Consider the following 24,630-nt stretch of genomic DNA (forward strand, 5'->3'; position numbering starts at 1 on the left):
CTTCTGTTTCCACGTGCTTGTCTCGCTCACCACCCTGAGCACCAGTCCAGTTTCAATGTTACAGCCTCTTCGGGATTCCGCTGCAAGCTTCACCATCCTAGCAAAGGTACTGGTTCAAGTGTGCCTTTCCAAGTAAGCTACTACCAGCTTGCTCTCAAGCCATCCTGAAGATGTCCATCTCACCATCAGCCTAGGACCACTCGAGTGTGAGTGTCAGTTAACCAAGCAACCCCAAGATTCTGCCCAGTCTTAGGGTTCACTCCTAGATGGGAGTTACTGAACTTTTGTGCCTGTAATCCTCTGCACTACTCTATCCTGATTCTCACCACCAGTTACTTGAGCTGCCAGTTCTACTCACCTGAGCATCAGCAATGTCTTCACTAAGGAGTCCAGTTACCAATCGAAGAACTTCAGCCTACATGCTTTGCCAAGCTTGAATCCAGCTGTGACTGCCAGCATTGACTAGCAGTCCACCCCCCATCTTGAACTATGCTTATCAGGATGTCACGTTTGAAACTGCAACATCATCTGATCACCAACCTGAGGACTTCACCCAATGTTCCTTGTCAAGTGTATTTCCATCTGTGACACCAGCAGTGACTAGCAGTTCACCTGCCCTCTTGCATCTACACATCAAAGGAAGTCACACTTGCTTTAACGGCATAGCTTCTAAAGACTGCCAAGTCATCCGGTCACCAGGGCCCTTCAACCCTGACCCGTGAACTACTGTGTGGTACCTAACTCCGAGCGTGCCACCATACTTCAAAGCCAACTTGAACCAAACGGGGATGTCCTCCATCCTTTAGTGAGACCAAGATCATTTCTCGCCACGTCTTGCATTGCTACCTTGATGCCTTGCTCCAGCTCTTCCACCTTGTGTCTCTGGAACCATTAATCAACTATGGTTAACCCTCACCTAGTACTCCAGCCTGCACCACTGCTTCAGTCTCAAGTTTATGGACCTCCATTTAAGCCAAGTCTTGGATGGAGCCTTGCCTCTGCCTGGATCTTAGAACCAAGATGCCATCTTGTGGTTCTGTACCCTACACCCTGCCTGATCTACGCCTTCAACATTCCATGTTCTGTGTTTGTCTTGCCTGGACCTTGACCATTTCTGCCTTGTCTTCTGCTTCAGTATTCTTCTCGCTACAGTTACTCGCCAAGAAGTACCAGCTCGTCCTTGGATCCTCGCTTGCCCTCGACGGTATGGACTACCGCCTTCTTCTCAAGCTGTTGACAAGACGCTTGAGGGGGGGCTTTGAGGAGGGGGTACTGTTATGCTCCTGCCCACAAGAAGCATGGGCAGGCTCTTACCTCTCACAGACAGCCAGTCGGGCTGCTGACGCTGCTTCTTTCTCCCTGAATCAGCTGTTGCCATGCGGTCTGCTTCTCTGCTACTGTTCCTGCCTTCCCCCGACGTGCTGCTGCGATCCCGGGACCTTTGGCCAGCAGCGAGACCGTCTCTCCCACTGCCTGCTTCAGCCCGGGTCCTTGCCTGGCTGGGAAGCCGTCCCTCCCAGTGCCTGCAGCCTGCTACAGCTCTCTACTTCTGCCTGCAGTCTTACTTCTCCTCCTGGGGCTGTCCTCAAGGCATGGAGCCGTTCCTGCAGTCAGCCCTTCCCCCGTTTCCTCTGCAGCCAGCCTTACCTCTCTCTGCTTCTGTCCGTGCAGCTAGGAGCTGCTCAGTGACCTGCCTTCACCCAGCTCCAGTCCAGGGCTGCTCCGCGGCTTCCTTGGGCCCTCCATGTGGCTGAGGACGCCACCAGCTGCCAGCTCTTCTCTCCAGCTCCCTAGGGCGCGGACACGCGCCTCTCTGCTCCTCTTCAAGGGCCAGCCAGGTGTGGCCCCCTGCTGACCCCTCCCTGGGCGTTGTCCACCTCAGCCCTACTAAAGGGCTCAGCTTTCACTGTGTCTTTGCCTTCGCAAGGAGTTGGTCACTCCTGAGATCCTTCGCTCCAGGAAGTCGTCCATGTTCCAGCCTTCTGCAAGGTCCTGTGTTTTTTGTTACCTGTTGGAGCTCCTCGTCCAGTCCTGATGTCTGCCTGCCGTTCCAAGTCCCAAGGTCTGTCTCTTGATCCAGTCCTGATGTTCCTGCTGTTTCAGATGTCCATGTTCCAGCCCTGAGGTGTGTCTCCTGTTCCAGTATCTGTGTTCCAGTCCTGATGTTCCTGCTGTTCCAGATATCCTTGTCCCTGATCCTGATGCCTAACCTGCCTCGTGCTGCCAGGAGAGCAGCGTATTCTTGCCTCGTGCTGCCAGGAGAGCAGCGTATTCTTGCCTCGTGCTGCCAGGAGTGCAGCGAACCTGCTTCCTCTTTCCTGTGCTCTCCCGCTCTCTGCGTGGTCCGTGACCAGCCTTCCAGGGCTGAGTAGGGCGCGCATGGGACAGGGTGGTCCGCAACTCAGTCCCGCGGGTGGTCTGAGTAGGGCGCCCTGAGGGACGGTGCCCATGTCTTCCTTCAGCCCTCGTTCCTGACTCCACCTCTGTGCATCCTGCACCTCGTCCTGAGTCCACGTCTGTGCCTGTCCACGTCTATGCATCCTGCACTTCGTCCTGAGTCCACGTCTGTGCCTGAGTCCACGTCTATGCATCCTATACCTCATTCCTGAGTCCACGTCTTTGCCTGAGTCCACGTCTAAGGATCCTGCATCTATGCCCAAGTCCACGTCTATGGATCCTGCACCTCGTCCTGAGTCCACGTCTATGCCTGAGTCTACGTCGTTCCTGAGTCTCGTCTGAATCCATGTTCCAGTCTTCGCTGCCCTGGCCTCCATCCGGTCTGCTGCTTCGTGCCGTACCCTGCAGCAGGTCCGAAAGGGCTGGGAACGGTCGGAGGACTGTTCACAAGACCAACATTGCGTTGTTGGGTCTTCCGAAGCGTGCAGGTCCGGAGGAGGGCCTGTCTTCCATGTCACTCCAGCCCTGCTCCCGTCCAGCCCAGGCTCGGGCATGCCACGCCTCCCACGGCACTTCTTCAGAGTCCTCTGGGGTCGAGCCGTGGCCCAAGGACACACATCACCCAGGAGTGGGATCGCTCTCCTAGCGCTCCACAACATTGAGTGTGGCTTTGTAGATTGCTTGATTCGTGGTAGAGGGATTTCTGCGCCAGGTATGTTCTTTGTTTCTAAGGTCTACTTTGATAGCCTTCAGTTCGGGTGTAAACCAGGGTTTCCTGTTATCTTGTGCTTTGTGAATCACCTTGGAGGTTAGTGGGCAGGTTTGGTCTGCGACTTTTTTGGTGATTGTATGCCATGACGTAGGGTGTTAAACGCAGCCTTTACACTGCCCCATATTGTGCCCAAGGAAAGTTAGCTGCAGACATTTGCATCTGCTTTTTTTGTGGCTCCATTTTCTCTGAAAGCACACAAAAATACAAAACTAGGCCTGTTTTTGCATTCCCCACTCTAACCCTGCCCCCAGTAACGCCTCTGCTGCACCTGGGTAGGCAATGTTCAGAAACCTTTTCCCCACGTAATTAGCTTTTCAAATTGCCCTCCCATTACTGGATTACCTGTCAGCACACCTAGTGTCTCAGGCAGCTGATGACTGAGGAGCACTGCCTCCGTGTGTATGTCCTAGTAAAATATTTCACTGGCAGATAAGGAAAGTACAAAGTGATCACAAACTGACCTTCTTTTTATACAGAAACACAGGAGCCCAAGGAACAGTTAGAGGAAGGATCCACAGCTATTACTTCAGGTAAAACCCAAAGCAGGCAATTCCCTTCCCTCCCACCAGGATGAAGTGCAATTTAGAGAAAAAGATTTGCTAGATAAGATGGAGAAAAATAATATGGCATTCTCATTGACTTGTTTTATATATATAACAGACTTGCTTATAAATAAAAGCATAAGAACATAAGAAGTCGCCATTCTGGATCAGACCGAGGGTCCATCAAGCCCGCATCCTGTTTCCAACAGTGGCCAATCCAGGTTACAAGTACCTGGCAAGTACCTGGCAAATAAATTCCATACTACTAAAGCTGGTAATAAGTTATTTCCTAACGGGCTAATTTTTAAAGCCCGGCGCACGCCGAAACGGGATATGCATATGGCCGGGCTGCGCACTCACTGCATGCATTTTCAAATGCTCACAGCCATGTGTGTATCCCCCGTTTCGCACACAAATTTCTTTTTAAGGGGTGGGCTGGGGGTTGGGGGTTGGGTCTGCGGAGCAGGGGCTGGCCATGACCGCCATTAGGTGCTGTCCCGGTGAAGCAAGCACTGGCAGTTGGCTGGTGTGTGAACCTTACTTCATTTCTTCAGATGAAGTAAGTTCCAAAACAAAAAGATTAGTTAGGATGGGTTTAGGGGTCGGGATGGAGAGTGGAAAAGGGAGGAAGGTTAGATGGGGGATAGGGAGGTTTCCAATAAAGGATCGCTGTGGTAGGCACTCACGTTGGACGCATGATGGACAGGACCCAGGGAATGAGACTGGGAGGGAACTGGGCAACGGCCCGATCGCGTCACTACATGTGTTTTAAAAAAATCCCCCCCCCCCCCCCCCCACGCGCACGAGTGGGCACCCTCGCGTCGATACAAAATTGGGCACATGTGTGCGTGGGCATCGGATTTTATAACATGCCCATGCCCATTGAAGCCTCCTGCTCCTCTCTCTGTGCCCTCGAGGCCCATGTCTCGCCCACCATTGGCTCTTTCACCACCCGCCTCTCTAGAGAGTCACAGTGAATGGGAGGCCCATTATGACCCCTGGGAAGGGGAGGCATCCATATCCTCCTCTGAAGAATCGTAGGATCTGCCTTCCGAGCCCTCTCCACCAGAGGAGCGACAAAAATCTTCCCCGGAGGATCTCTCCTTCGCGGGTTTCGTAAAGGCCATGGCAGAATCGGTACCTTTGCAACTTTTAACCGAACAGGAGACTAGGCAGAAGATGCTTGAGATTCTGCAATTCATGGATGCCCCGAAAGAGGATGTGGCAGTGCCAGTCCATGACATCTTTAAGAAGCTGGTAACCCTCCTTTGGGAACACCCCATCTCGGTATCACCGGTTAATCGGAAGATGGATGAGGTGTATTTAGTTCATCCGTCTACTGGGTTCTAGCGCTGTCAGCTCCCCCACCAATCGGTGGTGGTAGAGTCAGCCCTGAAGAAGGCAAAAAGGATCCACACTCATGCCTCGGTTTCCCCAGGGCGAGAGCATAGAGCCCTGGATGCCCTTGGATGTCGGATTTTTCAGGGCGCTATGTTGCATGCCCAGATCGCTTGCTATCAATTATACATGGGGCAATATTCCAGGAATCTGTAGAAATAGGCTGTAGAATTTAATGAGCGCCTACCACAGCAATTCCAGGAGGATTTTCAGGCTATCATCCAGCAGGGCCTGGAGTGTGATAAGCATGATGTCTTCGAGATAGTCATGAGGACCGTTGCAGTGAGCATAGGAGCCCAGCAAACGCCATGGCTGGGAGCCTCAGACTTGCGCCCTGATGTCCAAGACCGTCTGGCGGACTTATCGTGTATGGGGGAAAATCTGTTTGGAGACCGAATTAAGTAGGCGGACTATAGGACTATCAAGAGACTCTTCAGCAGTTGTCAGCCACCCAAGAAGCCCTCAGCCAGTTCTTCTAACACCCAGCCACCCAAGAAGCCCCCAAGGCAATACCCCCAGAGGCCCTTTTATAGGCCTTGAAAACACTACCTGCCAGCACCCAGATCCAGGGCTCAGTGACCTATCCCCAGGCGAGGCCAAGTAAACCTTGACCATCCTGGGCAACCACAGTTCTGCCGCAGAACCACGCTACGGGGTTTTGACTGGCGGCAGGGAGCATAAGCCAGCCTTCTACGCAAGACATCATCTCCCCCAGTTGGGGATCGACTCCAGCTGTGGACCTCGATCACATTGGACCTATGGATTTTGTCCATCGTGTGTCAGGATTTCAAGTTGCATTTCCAGTATCGTCCACCCCTCTTACCTCCATATCCCCAGTGGAGAGCAACAAGGGACTTACAGAAACTTTGGGTAGAGCTTCTCGCCCTTGTTCTGGTTCAAGCAGTCGAACCCATCCCTCCCAGCCAACAGGGCGAGAGGGTTCTACTCCAGGTATTTTCTACGTTGGGGCCATCCAACAGTAGACCTCTTTGCATCACAAATGAATTACAAAGTGGACAATTTTTGCTCCCTGTACAAGCAGAGAAACCGCTTACCCAGGGACGCCTTTGCTTGCCACTGGAATTCAGGCCTTCTATACGTGTATCCCCCGATACCGCTAATAACCAAAACTCTAGTGAAGCTACAACAGGACAAAGGGTCCATGATAATCATAGCCCCGTATTGGCCTCGAAAAGTATGGTTTCCCATACTTCTAGACCTCTCGATCAGAGACCCAATTCGCCGGGGCACAACACCCACTCTCATAACTCAGGTTGAGGGCAGGTTGCGTCATCCCAACCTTCAATCCCTATCCCTCACAGCATGGATGTTGAAAGCTTGATTCTACAACCTCTCAATCTTTCAACTAATGTCTCCCAAGTGCTTGTAGCTTCACGTAAACCCTCCACATGAAAGAACTATCGTGCAAAATGGAAACAGTGTTGACCATTTTTCCTGCACTACATCATCTTTATTAGATTATCTATGGCATCTCTCAGACTCTGGTCTCCAGACCTCATCTGTAAGAATACATTTAAGTGCAATCTCAGCTTATCACAGTACCATCGGAGATGCACCAATATCAGTGCAACCCCTCGTTAGTAGGTTTATGAGAGGTTTAATTCAACTTAAAACTCCACACCGACCACTGGTCACAGAATGGGACCTTAATGTAGTCTTAACAAGGCTCATGTGTTCTACTTTTGAACCCATGGATTCCTGTGATGTTAAATTTCTCACTTGGAAGACTATTTTCTTAATAGCCATCACATCTGCTAGAAGGGTTAGCGAGTTACAAGCACTTGTCACATACTCACCCTACACAAAATTCCTACATGATCGAGTGGTACTCCGTACACACCCAAAAATTTCTTCCCAAGGTAGTTACGGAATTCCACTTGAATCCATCAGCTTGAATCCATCAGCTTGCCTACTTTCTTCCCAAAACCGCACTCTCATCAAGGAGAGACGGCTTTACACACCTTGGACTGTAAACGTGCGCTTGCATACTACTTAGATCGCACTGCGACCCATAGGAAATCCACCCAGCTCTTTGTTTCTTTTGATCAAAACAAGTCTGGGAAAGCGGTGGGCAAGCAAACTCTATCTAATTGGCTTGCAGATTGTATACAATTTTGTTATGAAAAAGCAGGCCTTCCTCTCCAGGGGCGAGTAAAGGCTCACTCAGTAAGAGCAATGTCAACCTCAGTAGCACACTATCGTTCAGTGCCAATAGCTGACATATGTAAAGCAGCAACATGGAGTTCTCTTCACACCTATGCAGCTCACTACTGTCTCGACAAGGAAGGACGACAAGATTCAGCCTATGGACAATCTGTCTTAAAGAACTTGTTTCCAGCATGATCCAACTCCTTCCATATCCAACCTTTCGTGATTTCAGGCTGCCTGATTTTTCCCAACAGTTCACCAGTTGTTGGACCTGTTGCACAAGTTGTACACTGTTGGTCCAATACAAAGATGACTCAGCCTGTAGCTTGCTAATCACCCATATGTGAGGACTAGCATCCTGCTTGTCCTGGAATAAACAAAATTGCTTACCTTGTAATAGGCGTTATCCCAGAACAGCAGGATGTAGTCCTCACGAAACCCACCCGCCACCCCACGGATTTGGGTCTGATACGTTTTATTATTTTATTTTTGGCTAACGTTCATTGCTATAAACGAGACTGAAGGAAGACCCTGTGGCTCTAGGGATCATGGCATGCTGGGCATGCTCAGGATGCCAGTCAAAAGTTTCTAGAAACTTTGACAGAAAGTTTTCCGGCATAGGGCTCCGTCATTGACGTCACCCATATGTGAGGACTACATCCTATTGTCCTGGGATAATACCTATTACAAGGTAAGCAATTTTGCTTTACCTTTAACTGCAGTGAATTTTGCCTTCAAGAAAAGAATTGGAGAAGCCTAAAATTGAAGCCAGCCTTCAACGAAAGAATTGGAGAAGCCTAAAATTGAAACCAGCTTTCAACGGAAGACTTGGAGAAGCAGTACACCTGGGGATTCAGCTCAAGGTATTGGATGTTTGTAGCCCATGGAACCAGCTCACCTTGCTGCCTTGCAGGCTATACCGGGCCTGGCTCAACGCCTTTCAGAACAGTAAGAAACCCTGGAGAAAATTACTGCAGCCTTTCACCAGCTTCATACACAGAAGGTACAAAGCACCGCTTCTATTCAAGAAAACCAGTTACCAGAGATAACTTTAAAATCAGCTGTTCCACTGGCGGCGCCTGTTTGATTCTCCAGAGAACTCCAGAAGACTCGAGGCTTCCTGAACCACTGCAGCGTACACTTCACTCTACAACCTTCAATGTTTCCTACAAGTCTCTCCAAGACCAGTTACATTCTGTCTTATTTGGATGGGAGAGCCTTGTCGTGGGCTTCTATCTTGTGGGAACACAAGGACTCTATCTTGCAGGACATAGAAGGATTTATGGACTTGTTTAAATCCGTCTTTGATGACCCTGCTCGTATGTCTGTTGCTGGATTTGCTTTGGTGGACTTAAAGCAAGGCAACAGATCCCTGGCGGAATTTGCCATCAAATTTAAAACTCTAGCAGCAGAGCTGCGCTGGGACCCCAGATGTCTGACGACACTCTTTTGCAGAGGCCTAGATACTCGCTTAAAGGATGAGTTGGCTGCTCGTCAGACACCTGACTCGCTGGAAGAATTGATATCCTTAGCCACTCGGATTGACTGGCAGCTCAGAGACAAGGTGAAGGAACTCCGGCCTAAGGTGTCACCTGGGTTAAAACCAACCAGTGCTTCTGCACTAACAAGGGGAACAGCACCTCCTGCTGTGGAAAAGAAGGAACCGCAAGAATCTGGTCGTGGTCACTTGACATCTAAAGAGAGAAGATATAGAAGAAAGAACGGCCTGTGCATGTACTGTGGTCAGCCAGGCCATGATGTTCCTGTTTGCCCTAGTCGTCCGGGAAACGGACAAGCCTGAGTCCCGTGGGAGGACTATTCTTGGGCTATACAGCAATATTTCCTCCACTCTCTTGTCCAGTCTCGGTGAACCCTGAACCAGTGACGGTTCGAACCTCTGCCCTGAAGGACTCAGGGGCAAGAGACAACTACCATCTCAGATGTTTTGTGGAATACCTGAGGAGTCCATGTGGTAAATTTGAAGATAAAAACCGAAGCAAAAAAGCCTTGCACATACGCAAGTAACAGAGTACCCTGGTGCAAGAAAAATTGTATCACCACCAAAAATTCCACAAAGTCTTTTAATGCAATTCAATTGAATTGCATTAAAAGACTTTGTGGAATTTTTGGTGGTGATACAATTTTTCTTGCACCAGGGTACTCTGTAAATTTGAAGATCCAATATTGTATCACACTATGAAGTGGGCCTTGGATGATTCTTTTCACCACCACTTCTTTTGAAGATCTTATCAACATCACCAGCAGTTTTTCTAAATTCTGCCAGTAGTCATAGTGATTGCTATGCATGCCATAGCTAGGTGGCGCTCTTCATCTACAATGTCTTCTTGGATTACAAATTGAGAAAATTACTACATTCTACCTACTTGGAAGTCGTGCTGAAGGACTACAGCACTGTTGATTTCGAAGAAGTCATCTCTACCTCTCAATTTTGTGTTGATCCACTCGGAGGTTGTGCTGGAGGTTTACAGCACTGCTGATTCGCTGATTCTGAAGTAAGAAGACATTCCTAGCTACCAGTATTTCGATTGGCCTACTCGGAAGTCATGCTGGGATTACAGCACTGTTTGATTCCGAAGAAGATGATATCTCTATTTCATCAACTTTACTTAAGGATTTCTCGGAAGTCGTGCCATAACCTATGGCACTGGTTGATTCCAAGGAAAGAAGAAGATGTTTCTACTTATCAACTTCGTTGGATCATTTGGAAGTCGTGCTGGGGGTTTACAGCACTGTTTGATTCTGAGAATGAAGAATTATCCATCCATCAGCCTGTTCGTTTTGCTGGTATTATCAACATCTCTCTCCAGCATCCTGCGGAAGAGCTACATCTGAAGTGGATATTGGACCATTTCTACCACCACTTCCTCTGAAACCTCAGTGATGTCCACGGCAACCCTCTCATTGCTGCTGACGTCATAATTCATTCTACTCGATTCTTCAAATCTACATCTATCTGTGTTATACGAACTTGAACTCAAGACTTTGAGACCTTGGATGTTTGAACAAAGACTGAACTTTGTTGGCCTGAAAAGGCTTCGACCCCAAAACCATCTTTGGGATCCTTAGACCTATTGTATAAGAGATGCTAATCAGTTCCACCTCGCGCATCTCTGGTACTTAACCTGGTACCCGAAGAGGAGATCGCCCTTTGAAGGGGGGTACTGTTGCGTTCATGCCTCTTCTCGCCCCTCGCTCCACCCTCTCTACCTTGGAAGCGACTCCCTTCGGCTCTGACAGACAGATGCAGCCGCGGCTTCTCCCTGCCTCTTGGTCCCGGTGTCCCCAGGCTGGCTTGACGCTACGGTTCCGCCATGTTCCTGATGATGTAAGGGCACGCGTGCGCGCTCCAGACTTTGTACCAGCAAGGGCTTGAACCTCGGGGGCATCCCCCCGAGGTGACGTCATCCATTTACATTTTAAAAGGTCTTTGTTTGCTAACCTCTAAGGAGTTAGAAAGGAACTCCAACAGGACTTGCTTCAGCAGTCCACGCTACTTGCAGCAACGATCCGAGTCAGCCGGGGAATCCTTCTCCACTGCTCGGCCTTTTGAAACTTACCAGGAGTACACGCTCCACGGGGACTCCACTTTCTCTTCTTGATTTCAGATTGCCAAGACGGGATCCGCTACTCGCTCTTCGAGGGCCTACGTACCATCTTGTATCCAGTATACCCTGTCTACTCACTACTTCTAGTCTCTTTCTACAGCTCAGCAACCCAGAGATTATATTCCAGTATCAGAAGGAGTTCAGCCATGCCGAACACATCGACTCACTACTGCCACCACTGGTAGTCCAGCTTCCAGTCTAATAAAGAGCTATTTGTGTTATTTCATATTCTAGCCTAGCCAGTGGTTCCTCTCAGGATCTCTTCCTGCGGGCGCTGTCATCTGCTATCGGCCCAGGGATTCACCATTTCCTCCTAGTGGTCATTCCTTACACTATTGTCACTCTGTGGGAGCTAACCACTACAGACCACTACCACCACTTACGGAAGTATTATATAGATAGCTACCTCTCTTTCTTGAGACTTGCCAGCAGATTATATATAACAGATTGCTACTCTGTAGCAGAGGTATGATAGATTGCTATCTCAGTAGCGAAGTACAATATACCTATTGTTAGCTCCTCTCCTCAGAAGAGTATCATTATACAGATTGCCAACTCCTCTTCCTTGGAGAGTTGATCCATAACAGATTGCTACCTCCTTTCCTTACAGGAGCATCTAACAGCAGTTCGCTAACAGATCTACAGATAGCTAACTCCTCCCCTCTGGAGGAGCAGGTCATGTCAGATCGCTAACTCCTCCCCCTTTCAGGAGAACAGCAGAACAGATTGCTAAGTCCGTCCTCTTGGCGGGGTGAGCAATAACAGATTGCTAACTCCTCCCCTCTGGAGGAGGAGAGCATAACACAATGCCTGTATGTAATGTCCAATCTGTAAATAAGGAAAGGTATGGGTGGCCCTGAAACCATAAATGGTCAGGAATTCTTGGAAAGAAAAGAGCTTCCCATCTTTTGTTAACAAGTGTCCCAAAAGAGTAATGCCCCTAGACTCCCAAACCCTGAAAGTAGAGAACTGAGATCCTGGGGTGAACTCTGCATTTCCCGAGACAGGGAAATGCAGATTGCCGATCGATCACCGATCGATCTCCCTGCCTCACGACCAGGCTGAGGGCTCCCGCACGGCCGGCGCAGACCCATCGGGGCCCCGGAGCCTCCTCGACCTGCGAGACCTCCCAGCCGAGCACCACACGGCCTAGGACCGCCCCTCCTGCGTCATCATCCGGGGCTGCAGGCAAGTTAAAGCCCTGCTTCCCTACCGGTGCTTCCTCTTTCGCCGATCGATCTCCCTGCCTCACGACCAGGCTGAGGGCTCCCGCGCGGCCGGCGCAGACCCATCGGGGTCCCGGAGCCCCAGAGCCTCCTCGACCTGCGAGACCTCCCAGCCGAGCACCACGCGGCCTAGGACCGCCCCTGCCGCGTCATCATCCGGGGCTGCAGGCAAGTTAAAGCCCTGCTTCCATACTGGCGTCGCACGCCAAAGGACCGCGACTAAGGGGCCTGCCCCTTAGTGCGCCCCTTCGTGCTCCCCTTCTCTCCCCCGATCTGAGCTCAAATCCTACCCGCAGCACCTCTGTACCTTGATCAATCGGCTCCCAATTTATCCATCTGAACCTCAGCGTCTGTTCTACCCACGCTGCCTCTACTCCACTCTCAAAGCTCTCCAAGACTTGCCTCTCACTCAGAACTACACTCACTCACCCCCATGAAGACTGGTATGCGTTTTAATCTCCTCATCTCCACTCCTCCAACGCCAACTGCTCAGCACTGTACTCCTCATCTCTGTATCCGATCCTACTTTGTTTTTTGCCAGTATTGCTAGTATTGCACTGTATTATACTGTATTACACTGTACGCTCTCTTTTTACAAGTACTTTATTGCTAGTATTACACTGTATTCTCTTTCAGCTGCTGTATCTGGTACCTTCACCCTGCTATACAGCTATCAAATGTTTCATTTACTGTTCTATTACTAGCCCACGAGTCAACCTCAGTCGGCAGCCCCTCCATCCCTTCTCTTCTCCCCGCCCCCCCCCCCCCCCACTCCCCTGCCTGCTCCTCCCCCGGAGGCCCCTCCCATCATGCCCCCAAACTCCCATCCCACTCCCTCATTTTTCCCCATACCCCGTATACACCCCACAATACCCAGACCTCCCCCGCTTTGCATTGCTAACCCTCAAGCAAAGCACAAATCCCTCCTCCCCATCCTTGCCACCCCTCTAACACAACTCCTTGGCCTCACCTCCTTAACACTCCTGCTAATTAATGCCCACTCCATCACCAAAAAAACCCACATTATAGATGACCTCATCCATGATTACAACCCTGAAATTTGTGCCGTCACAGAGACTTGGCTCAAGGACTCCGACACTGTTATCCTGAGCCAGCTCCTCACATCATCCCATGACATATTCTCCATCCCCAGACCAAAAAAGAAAGGTGGTGGCATCCTCCTTATCTCCAAAAAATCCCTCAAACTCAAGCCCATGAACATCAATCCCCCGCCGAAATTGGAGGTCGGTCTATTTAAATCCAACAACCTCCAAATTTGCCTAATCTATGCCCCCCCTGGTCTACTGGAACAAAACCCCTCCCCCCTTATCGGACTCATTTCCAATAATATAAACAATGAAAAACCCGCCATACTACTAGGAGACTTCAACCTCCATGTAGATTCCACTCCCCTCTCACCTTCCTGTGAAACCTTCCTCTCTGCCCTGCAGGCCCTAGGCTTCACCCAAACCATCGCAGCCCCCACACACACAATGCGGGGCATACTCTGGACCTCATTTTCACCAATTCTTGTATCCAGACCCCATTGCCACCTAAATGTATCCCTGTACCATGGTCAGATCATGCACTTATCGAGACCTGGATCACCCTTAGTGCCTATAACCCAGGTAACCAACCTCAAAATAACAACTCCTTCTCCTACCGTAAAACCTGCAATACTGAAGAGCTCACCTCTGTTCTCTCTGAATCCTTGGACAACCTCGACTGCTCTTCCCCTGACACTGCACTCAGCTCCTGGACCAGTATCACCCAAGACATTGCCGACAAGTTATGTCCCATCATCACTCGCAATGTTCCACTCCCTCCAACAACAAACCCTGGTACACTAAGGAACTCCGTCAGATGAAGCACAACCTAAGACTCAAAAAAAGAGCTTGGCGCAAAGATCCTACCTCTCAGCACTCCAATTCCTACAAATCCTACCTTCACACCTACCGCCTGGCCATTCAAAATACCAAATGAGACTACTACGCCTCCAAAATCCACCAGTACACTTTCAATCCGAAAGCCCTCTTCTCCTATGTTGCTTCACTCACCAACCCCCCCACACCTCTCATCGCTGAGGAAGAAACTAGCACAAAATGTGAAGAACTCGCTCGTTTCTTCCACAACAAAATAACTAACATACTCCTCAGGTTCCTCCCCACAGATATGAACATGCCCCTCCCTCCCAAAACCCATCCACAACCCCCACTCTCAAAAAAATTCCCTTAACAACATTGACCTCACCTCATCCAAGGAAATTGAGGCAATTCTCAAAAAATCCAAGCCTGCATCCCACCCCTCTGACACTATTCCCACGAAAATGCTACTCTCCATCCCCAATACTATTACCCAACCCCTAGCAAATATTATTAACTGCTCTCTATCCTCCGGCTCAATTCCAGATCCCCTCAAACATGCTATAGTCAAACCCCTCCTTAAGAAGCCTTCTCTCGACCCCAAAGACCCCTCCAACTATCGTCCTATCTCCAACCTCCCTCTCATCTCTAAAATCATGGAGAAGGTAGTAAATTCCCAGCTCATGGAATACCTTGAAGACAATAACATACTCCACGCCTCTCAATTCGGCTTTCGCAAAAACCTAAGTACTGAAACCCTCCTTCTTTCGCTCATGGATTTTCTCCTCACTGGCCTCGACCAAGGTCACAATTTTCTCATCGCTTTCCTCGACATTTCAGCGGCTTTCGACACGATAAGCCACGAACTGCTCATCTCCCGTTTAATCGACATCGGAATCTCTGGCACCGCCCTCCTGTGGTTCAGATCCTACCTCACCAACAGACACTTCTCAGTAAAACTTGGCCCATCGGAATCTTCCCTCTTCACCCTATCTCAAGGAGTACCCCAAGGCTCATCCCTTTCCTCCACCCTATTTAACATATACCTCCTCCCCCTCTGCCATCATCTTTCTGAGTTAGGTCTCAGATTCTACATCTATGCAGATGATGTCCAAATCATCATCCCCATCCGTGAATCCCTATCTGCCACCATCTCCTTCTGGGAGAAATGCCTTGCCTCCATTAATACACTACTCACTTCCCTTCAACTCGCCCTCAATTCTTCAAAAACCGAACTCCTCCTCATCCATAACCACCAGACCCCTGACCCCGCGACCACCTCCCTCAATGCCCAACTAGTTGAACGAAACTTAGGTGTACTAATTGACCCTCATCTGAGCCTCAAGAACCACATCAACTCCGTCATAAAAGGAGGTTTTTACAAGCTCATGGTCATAAAAAGGCTCAAGCCCCTACTCCATACCCATGACCTCAAAACTGTTATCCAAGCTACCCTAACATCGAAGTTGGATTACTGCAACTCGCTGTACCTTGGCCTCCCTTTCTCCACCATCAGACCTCTCCAAATACTTCAAAATGCGGCAGCTAGGATGATCAGTAGCGCACGCAAATCAGATCATATAACCCCCATCCTCAAAGACCTACACTGGCTCCCCATCCCCTCCCGCATCCTGTTCAAAACTATCACCATCATACATAAAACTATCTACAATCATAACTCCCTTTGGCTCAATGAACCCCTCCAACCCACCCAATCCGCCCGCCCCACCAGAACGAACCTCAAATGCATCCTCCAAGTCCCTTCACTCAAGAAAGCCCGACTCTCAGCAACAAGGACCCGTGCCCTCTCCATCGCAGGCCCCACCCTTTGGAACTCTCTTCCTCCCTACCTTCGCCTGGAACAATGCCCACATAAATTCCGAAAACTGCTAAAGACCTGGCTGTTTCACCAGGCCTTTCCAGATTAATTCCTCTGACCTATTCCCTGCCCTCTCTCCCCCCCCCCCCCCTCAACCTACTCATCCTTTTAATCTCCTTACCCTGCTAAACCCTATTTAATCTATGTAAGCCAACCCCCTAGACAAAGTAATCTTTTCAGCTCCATTTGTAAATTTTGTAAATCAAATACCCTAGTATAACCTGTATACTTCCCAGTTTTGTTAAAAATGTTACCTTTTTCCTGTTTCTCTCCTTTCACTTAGTTTTTTGGTTCGCTGTTTTGAACCTCTTTCTCAGTTGTCGTCCCCCCCCCCCTCCCCCTTCCCTGTTATATGTAATTTCCACCTTTTGTTATTATGTAAACCGACATGATGTGTACTTTAATGTCGGTATAGAAAAGCTGTTAAATAAATAAATAAAATAAGTAAGCGCACAAGGTAGGGATCTTTAAAATGGTAGCCAACTTCCTCCACGTATGCTGAAGCGGGCGCACTAATGCAGAGTTTGTGAGAAAGGATGGAAGGTGGGTAGGGCTAGATTGCACCACATATGGCAGGGGTCACAGGAGACATCAAGGCTGTATCTGCATAGAGCGGGGTATAAACCAGCTTGCCCGTCAGCCAATCCCTAATGATCCTAAAATGCAAGCCAAGTTGTATGCGGCCAAATCAGGCATACCCAGACCACCCCTGCCCCATCTCGCCATTAACCAAGAGAATGGAATGCGGGATTTCCCTCCCCTCCAAACAAAACGCCGCAGGGCAGTTTCCAGCTGGTGGAGATCTTTTCACTTTAACAGAATGGGTATATTCTGAAGCAGGTAAAGCCACTTCGGCAAGATGATCATCTTAAATAAATTAATTCGTCCACTATGAGAAAGGGGGGAAGTTGCTCCAAGTGGTTGAACTGTCGATTGTTAATTGTAAATGCCTGGGGATATTAGCATGATATATGTGTTCCGGGTCCGCCGGGAGATAAACCCCTAAATAACATAGATAGTCTGTAGCCCATTGCAAGGGAAAGGGATCTGGCCAACTAGCTGGCAATGTACCTAGATAGGCTAATGCCAACGACTTAGATTCATTTAAGGGCAGGCCATAAAAGACTCCGAAGTACAAGATCATACGGAGTAGTGGGGGCCAGAGATTTCTGAGGGTCCGTGATAAAGACCAATAATTCGTCAGCAAATGCTACACTTTTAAAGATACGCAGGCCAAATCGAACACCCCGAATGTCATGGCTCTGCTGAATAGCGATTAAAATGGGTTCCAACTGTAGTATAAACAGCAGGGGAGATAGCGGGCACCCCTGTCTGGTGCCCCTTGTTAGTTCAAATGGTTCAGACTGCACGCCATTCGCAAGGATGACCGCTTGGAGATCTGTGTACAGGAGCTTCAAGGCCTGCAAGAAAAAACCCTCAAATCCCATTTTATATAAGATCGTAAATAGATAGTGCCATTCTACCCTATCAAAGGCCTTTTCGACATCAAAACTGATGACTAAGTAGGGGGTATCCATGTGACAGCACATCGTCATGGCTGTCAAGACCCGGTGAATGTTGGTCAATGCGTAGCGCTGACGGACAAACCCAACTTGGTGATCCCCTACAAGGGAGGGTATAATGGGAGCCAATCTATCTGCCAGAAGCTTGGCCAGTAGCTTAAGGTCTAGATTTAACAGTGAAATCGGGCGATATGACTCAGGGTGAAGGGGATCCTTGCCCACCTTCGGTATAAGAGTAATGAGGGTCCAATAAAGCAAATCGGAAGGCGGTCCCACGTAGCCAAGGCAAAAAACAACAAAGGGACTACCTTACACCGTGGAAGATTTTATTAGAGGTGCCCGACTCGAACTGAGTTTCGCCAACAAGGCTGCATCAGGGGCTAAAAAAGTTAAAAAACAATCAATATTTTTTATAAAAGGATTTATAAAACACTTCTGGTAACCCAAAACCTATATCATAAAAAACACTTTTTGCAAAAAGCATAAAGAAATACTTATTTCTATATTAAACATTTTTCATAAAATTAACCATCATAAAAATGTAAAAGCATCCATTCATGACATGCATAACCAAACATTTTTATATTATCTAGCAAAATCTTAAAGATGTGCTTATCAATTTCTCATACTTATGCAAACCAGCAAATCATATATAATGGTAAAAAACGGGAATAATTACCTTTATGCTGTAAACATTCTCTCACCACAGTAAGAGTCAATATACCAATCTGTGTATTGATTGTTGCAATAAAACTAAACAAAAAACACAATTTAATGTTGTTTATACAAATTAACAATCATATATTATAAATTCTTATATATGATTAGGTTGACTTCATATTCTCAACAGCAAATTGAATATTGTGCTTACTCAAAACTAATGTAATCATATCCTTAAAAAATACATAATATTAAAATATATTTATAATTATATTAATTATCATTAGCACAAACATATGCAGTATGACAGTGTATAGCATCATGAAACTAATAATGTATGCTCATCACTCTATAGGACAGTATAGAAACTACCTTGTGAATTAAAAAAAGGGGGAAAATGTCACTGTATCAATTAAGATTTATGCTCAATCAAAAAAACATGATTAAGTGACATCAAATAGGTAAAAATTATATATATACACACACATATTACTGATCTAAAAAAATTCTTTAACAAAACCACTTCAACTCTTAACATTCATTCGGGAGAGTCATAACTTTTCAAAGCAGCAAACAGTACTGCAACTCAGAGGGTTCATTCGCTATGTATTTATTTATATAGTCACTCAGACAAAATAAAAAATGACATCACTTTCATCCAAATATGTCAGTCAAATGTGTTCTGCAGTCAAATCAATAAGTAAAATGCAAAGCTTTAAAAATACTAGATATTCAAACATACAAGATATTTAAAAATGCTACAACCATTAATCAAAAAGCCTTAGCGATCTCTAAAAGGATTTATTCAATATCAATAGTATAAGCACTTCTTCAAGAAACTTCGCACCAAACACTAGGAAGTCTCTTAATGCTATTCAATGATTAAGTAACAGCAGAGTGATAACAGAGTGATAAAACAATGTGTAAACACCTTACTAATCTTAAAATCTTAAAATCTTTACAACATAATTACCCAACCATTTCCACTATTAGCATTCACACAAAGAAGAACCAGTCTTTACCTTACAACGCAGAGATCTGTCAAAGAACAAATAATACTGCAACTAAGGGAGTTCATTAGCTGTATAGTCATTTATATAGTCAGCTCAAGACAAAACCGCGCCAAAAAACTATGATGTCATTTCCTTCCAAACATGTCAATCAAACAAATATATCAACTCTACAGTCGGTAGAAAATGAAATAAAAAACTTATAAAATAAGTGAAAAAGTAAAAAATAGGATATTATAAGATGCTGCATCCATTAGTGAGAAAAAAAAATTTTGTATTATTATTACCACGTCAGAAAATGTGACGTCATTTCCTTCAATTCTGACATTCAGTGAATAAATTCACTCTATAAAAAGATTATAAATTACAAAGTCTGATCCAGAGATACTGCAGCCATTATTAGTCAGACGCAATACATTCTTATCATAAGTGTTACAATTGTAGCACATCAAAATAAACCTTATTTATGTAAAATGATGTGGTTATTATGTATCATTCCTTGCATAGGCAAACCTGAATACTATCCTAGATTCTATACTGCACAACTTTTTCCATGCCAAACAATTTAGCCTTTCAAAAAATAGACCCATCCTATGTAAACTTATAAGAAAACAGAAAAATCTATCTCCTGGTTTAGACCTACATGTTCCACAGTGTTGAATTTATAAATCAGTTGTTGTTCCATACAGAGTAAATTTGTATCCAAATCTCCCCCTCTCCAGTTCATTCTAGGTTTATATAGAACACAAAATTTGTAGTCCTCAAATTTGTGATTTGCCTGGTTAGAGTGTTCAACCATCGGTTTCCCCTCAATTTTTCTGTTTATCGCACTTCTGTGCTCAATCAGTCGCTTATTTAGGGACCGAACAGTCTTGCCAATGTAAAATTTCATGCACGGGCAGTAGGCTACATACACTACACTCTTGCTCTGACAATTTGTAAATTGTGTCAATTTGTACGGTTTTAATTGGTCATTAAACAGAATCTGTTTTGTTTTAAGGTTTACCGAACACACTGTACAGTGACCACATGGGTAATGACCCTGGGGTCTCACATCTTTAATCTGGTTTTGTGGAAGGGCAGAGGGGACGAGAAAATCTTTCAGATTACGTTCTCGTCTGTTTGCAATAATTAATCTGCTGTTCTCAAATCACTCTAGATTCCGCACGATCTCCCATTTCTTCTTAATAACTCTAACAATTTTATGGGTCATATGATTATATGTTAGAGGAAAAGCCACCACATCCTTTTTTTCTTTCTGTTTGGGTTTCAGTAATGTTTGTCTCTCCTGAGCTCGAGCTCTCATATATCCTGCCTCAATGTGTGACTTTGGATAATTCTTTTGTGTGAATCTCACTTCGAGTTCCTTTGCTCTCTGTTCAAATACTTCCTCTTCAGTACATAGGGCCTCATTTTCCAATATCGCAGTGGTAACGCATGAGGGGTGTCCTATGCAAATAAGGCATTTTTCGTGCAGTGGGGAAACATCGCCGCACGCGATGTTTTCGCCATTCGCGGACCTGGAGTCGCAAATCGCGAAAACATCGTGCACCGCGATAAAACAACCAATGAATCATCGCAGTACACGAAGGTGTCCAGCCAGGGGTATCGTGGTCCACGATATTCCCAGACAGCCTGTTTCAGGGGAGGGAGGGAGGGAGGGAGAGAGAGAGAGAGAGAGAGAGAGAGAGAGAGAGAGAGAGAGAGAGAGAGAGAGAGAGAGAGAGAGAGAGAGAGAGAGACTTCCTATAATGCCTATGCCCTAGACAGGTATTTGTATCCCTATGGGAGGGCCACCTAGTAACTCGAGGTGGGGATTAGGTATGAGCGTTAGAGATGTGAATCGTGTCCTCGATCGTCTTAATGATCGATTTCGGCTGGGAGGGGGAGGGAATCGTATCGTCGCCGTTTGGGTGTTTAGAGTATCGTGAAAATCGTTAAAATCGTGAACCGGCACACTAAAACCCCCTAAAACCCACCCCGACCCTTTAAATTAAATCCCCCACCCTCCCGAACCCCACCCCCCCAAATGCCTTAAATTACCTGGGGGTCCAGCGGCGGTCCGTAGCTAAATCGGGGGAAGGGGGAGGGCAGGAAAACTGGCACACTAAAACACCCTAAAACCCACCCCCGACCCTTTAAATTAAATCCCCCACCCTCCCGAACCCCCCCCCCAAATGCCTTAAATTACCTGGGGGTCCAGCGGCGGTCCGTAGCTAAATCGGGGGAAGGGGGAGGGCAGGAAAAACTGGCACACTAAAACCACCTAAAACCCACCCCCGACCCTTTAAATTAAATCCCCCACCCTCCCGAACCCCCCCCCCCAAATGCCTTAAATTACCTGGGGGTCCAGCGGCGGTCCGGAACGGCCTCCTGCAATTGAATCGTGTTGTCTTCAGCTGGCGCCATTCTGCGCCGCCATTTTGCAAAATGGCGGCGCAAAATGGCGGCAGCCATAGACCAACACGATTCGACTGCAGGAGATCGTTCCGGACCCCCGCTGGACTTTTGGCAAGTCTTGTGGGGGTCAGGAGGCCCCCCCAAGCTGGCCAAAAGTCCCTGGGGGTCCAGCGGGAGTCCGGGAGCGATCTCCTGCCGCGAATCGTTTTCCGTACGGAAAATGGCGCCGGCAGGAGATTGACTGCAGGAGGTCGTTCAGCGGGGGTCCGGAACGGGACCCCCGCTGAACGACCTCCCGAACCCCCCCAAATGCCTTAAATTACCTGGGGGTCCAGCGGCGGTCCGGAATGGCCTCCTGCAATTGAATCGTGTTGTCTTCAGCCGGCGCCATTCTGCGCCGCCATTTTGCAAAATGGCGGCGCAAAATGGCAGCGGCCATAGACCAACACGATTCAATTGCAGGAGGCCGTTCCGGGACCCCCGCTGAACGACCTCCTGCAGTCGATCTCCTGCCGGCGCCATTTTCCGTACGGAAAACGATTCGCGGCAGGAGATCGCTCCCGGACTCCCGCTGGACCCTCAGGGACTTTTGGCCAGCTTGGGGGGGCCTCCTGACCCCCACAAGACTTGCCAAAAGTCCAGCGGGGGTCCGGAACGACCTCCTGCAGTCGAATCGTGTTGGTCTATGGCTGCCGCCATTTTGCAAAATGGCGGCGCAGAATGGCGCCGGCTGAAGACAACACGATTCAATTGCAGGAGGCCGTTCCGGACCGCCGCTGGACCCCCAGGTAATTTAAGGCATTTGGGGGGTTCGGGAGGGTGGGGGATTTAATTTAAAGGGTAGGGGGTGGGTTTTAGGGTGTTTTAGTGTGCCGGTTTTCCTGCCCTCCCCCTTCCCCCGATTTACGATTTTTTGACGATAAATCGGGGGAATTGGTATTGTATCGTGGCCCTAACGATTTTTGACGATTTAAAATATATCGGACGATATTTTAAATCGTCAAAAAACGATTCACATCCCTAATGAGCGTAGGGGGTTGTGGGCCACTTTCACATTCAACATGAGACCTACGGAAAGAACAGTGGTCTCTAGTGAAGATTTGCTGGCCGTCATCTTCACTAGAGACCACTGTTCTTTCCGTAGGTCTCATGTTGAATGTGAAAGTGGCCCACAACCCCCTATGCTCATACCTAATCCCCACCTCGAGTTACTAGGTGGCCCTCCCATAGGGATACAAATACCTGTCTAGGGCATAAGCATTATAGGAAGTCTCTCTCTCTCTCTCTCTCTCTCTCTCTCTCTCTCTCTCTCTCTCTCTCTCTCTCTCTCTCTCTCTCTCTCTCTCTCTCTCTCTCTCTCTCTCTCCCCCCCCCCCCCATATGCTGGAGCCAGGATTGTTGTGCACTGCCCTGTAACGCAAATGAAAGGGTTGTAGCTATTAGCCATGCTAACGCTGTTTCTCACTTTACATATGCTCCACCCCCCTGAATTACAAATTTGCAATTGTGTTAACGGCTGTTAGTGTGAATTTATCACACGTGGTAACTCCTTGGAAAATGAGGCCCATAGTCTTCGTATCCTGAGAATAGGGTAGATTATTTTTCATTGATTTATTATGACAGCTAGTGTAATCTAAAAATTTATTAGTATCGGTAGGTTTTTTATAGAGATCCGTAACCAACTTGCCATCTTGAACTGTAATCTGAATGTCCAAATATGAGATCGTTTCTTTTGAAAATGTCATGGTGAATTTTAAGTTATTATCTATACTGTTCAACCAACTTAGAAAAGGAGACAAACCATCTATATCCCCTTTCCAAATCATGAGGACATCGTCAATGTATCTACGCCATAGAACAATGTTCTGCATATGTTGCTGATCTAATTTCATTTTTTCTTCAAACTCGTTGACGTACATCTCCTTTTCTAAGTTCACACAAAAGATTAATTATTGCAAACAGACTAGAACATAATCTGAAAGATTTTCTCGTCCCCTCTGCCCTTCCACAAAAACAGATTAAAGATGTGAGACCCCAGGGTCATTACCCATGTGGTCACTGTACAGTGTGTTCGGTAAACCTTAAAACAAAACAGATTCTTTTTAATGACCAATTAGAACCATACAAATTGATACAATTTACAAATTGTCAGAGCGAGGGTGTAGTGTATGTAGCCTCCTGCCCATGCATGAAATTTTACATTGGCAAGACTGTTCGGTCCCTAAATAAGCGACTGATTGAGCACAGAAGTGCGATAAACAGAAAAATTGAGGGGGAACCGATGGTTGAACACTCTAACCAGGCAAATCACAAATTTGTGTTCTATATAAACCTAGAATGAACTGGAGAGGGGGAGATTTGGATACAAATTTACTCCGTATGGAACAACGACTGATTTATAAATTCAACACTGTGGAACATGTAGGTCTAAACCAGGAGATAGATTTTTCTGTTTTCTTATAAGTTTACATAGGATGGGTCTATTTTTTGAAAGGCTAAATTGTTTGGCATGGAAAAAGTTGTGCAGTATAGAATCTAGGATAGTATTCAGGTTTTAAGGATATGATTACATTAGTTTTGAGTAAGCACAATATTCAATTTGCTGTTGAGAATATGAAGTCAACCTAATCATATATAAGAATTTATAATATATGATTGTTAATTTGTATAAACAACATTAAATTGTGTTTTTTGTTTAGTTTTATTGCAACAATCAATACACAGATTGGTATATTGACTCTTACTGTGGTGAGAGTATGTTTACAGCATAAAGGTAATTATTCCCGTTTTTTACCATTATATACGATTTGCTGGTTTGCATAAGTATGAGAAATTGATAAGCACATCTTTAAGATTTTGCTAGATAATATAAAAATGTTTGGTTATGCATGTCATGAATGGATGCTTTTACATTTTATGATGGTTAATTTTATGAAAAATGTTTAATATAGAAATAAGTATTTCTTTATGCTTTTTGCAAAAAGTGTTTTTTCCCTGTATGTACCTGGATCAGTCCAGACAGTGGGTTATGTCCCCAATCCAGCAGATGGAGTCAGCACAAGCTTTGAGGGGGCGTATCCATATATACTACTACCCCCTCTGCAGGAGTTCAGTATCTTCTGACTCCAGCAGATGCGAGTAGGGGAATCAGGCTTCCCCTCCTTTT

The 24,630-nt window shown here is 46.9% G+C and overlaps 1 protein-coding gene across 6 annotated transcripts in view; it reads left to right on the forward strand.

The window, feature by feature from the left end:
* AK9 (adenylate kinase 9) overlaps positions 1 to 24,630 on the forward strand; it is an 829,950-nt gene that overhangs the window by 215,934 nt on the left and 589,386 nt on the right. For 5 of the 6 annotated variants that reach the window (XM_029595283.1, XM_029595287.1, XM_029595288.1 and 2 more), the window contains exon 17: positions 3,646 to 3,699. The exons of the other annotated variant lie outside the window; for it this stretch is intronic. In XM_029595283.1, coding sequence (XP_029451143.1) covers positions 3,646 to 3,699 — 54 coding nt within the window. The remainder of the gene's footprint in view (positions 1 to 3,645; positions 3,700 to 24,630) is intronic. 6 annotated transcript variants of the gene reach the window in all.

The sequence above is a fragment of the Rhinatrema bivittatum genome, chromosome 3, assembly GCF_901001135.1.
Source record: "Rhinatrema bivittatum chromosome 3, aRhiBiv1.1, whole genome shotgun sequence".
NCBI classification, from domain to species: Eukaryota; Metazoa; Chordata; class Amphibia; order Gymnophiona; family Rhinatrematidae; genus Rhinatrema; species Rhinatrema bivittatum.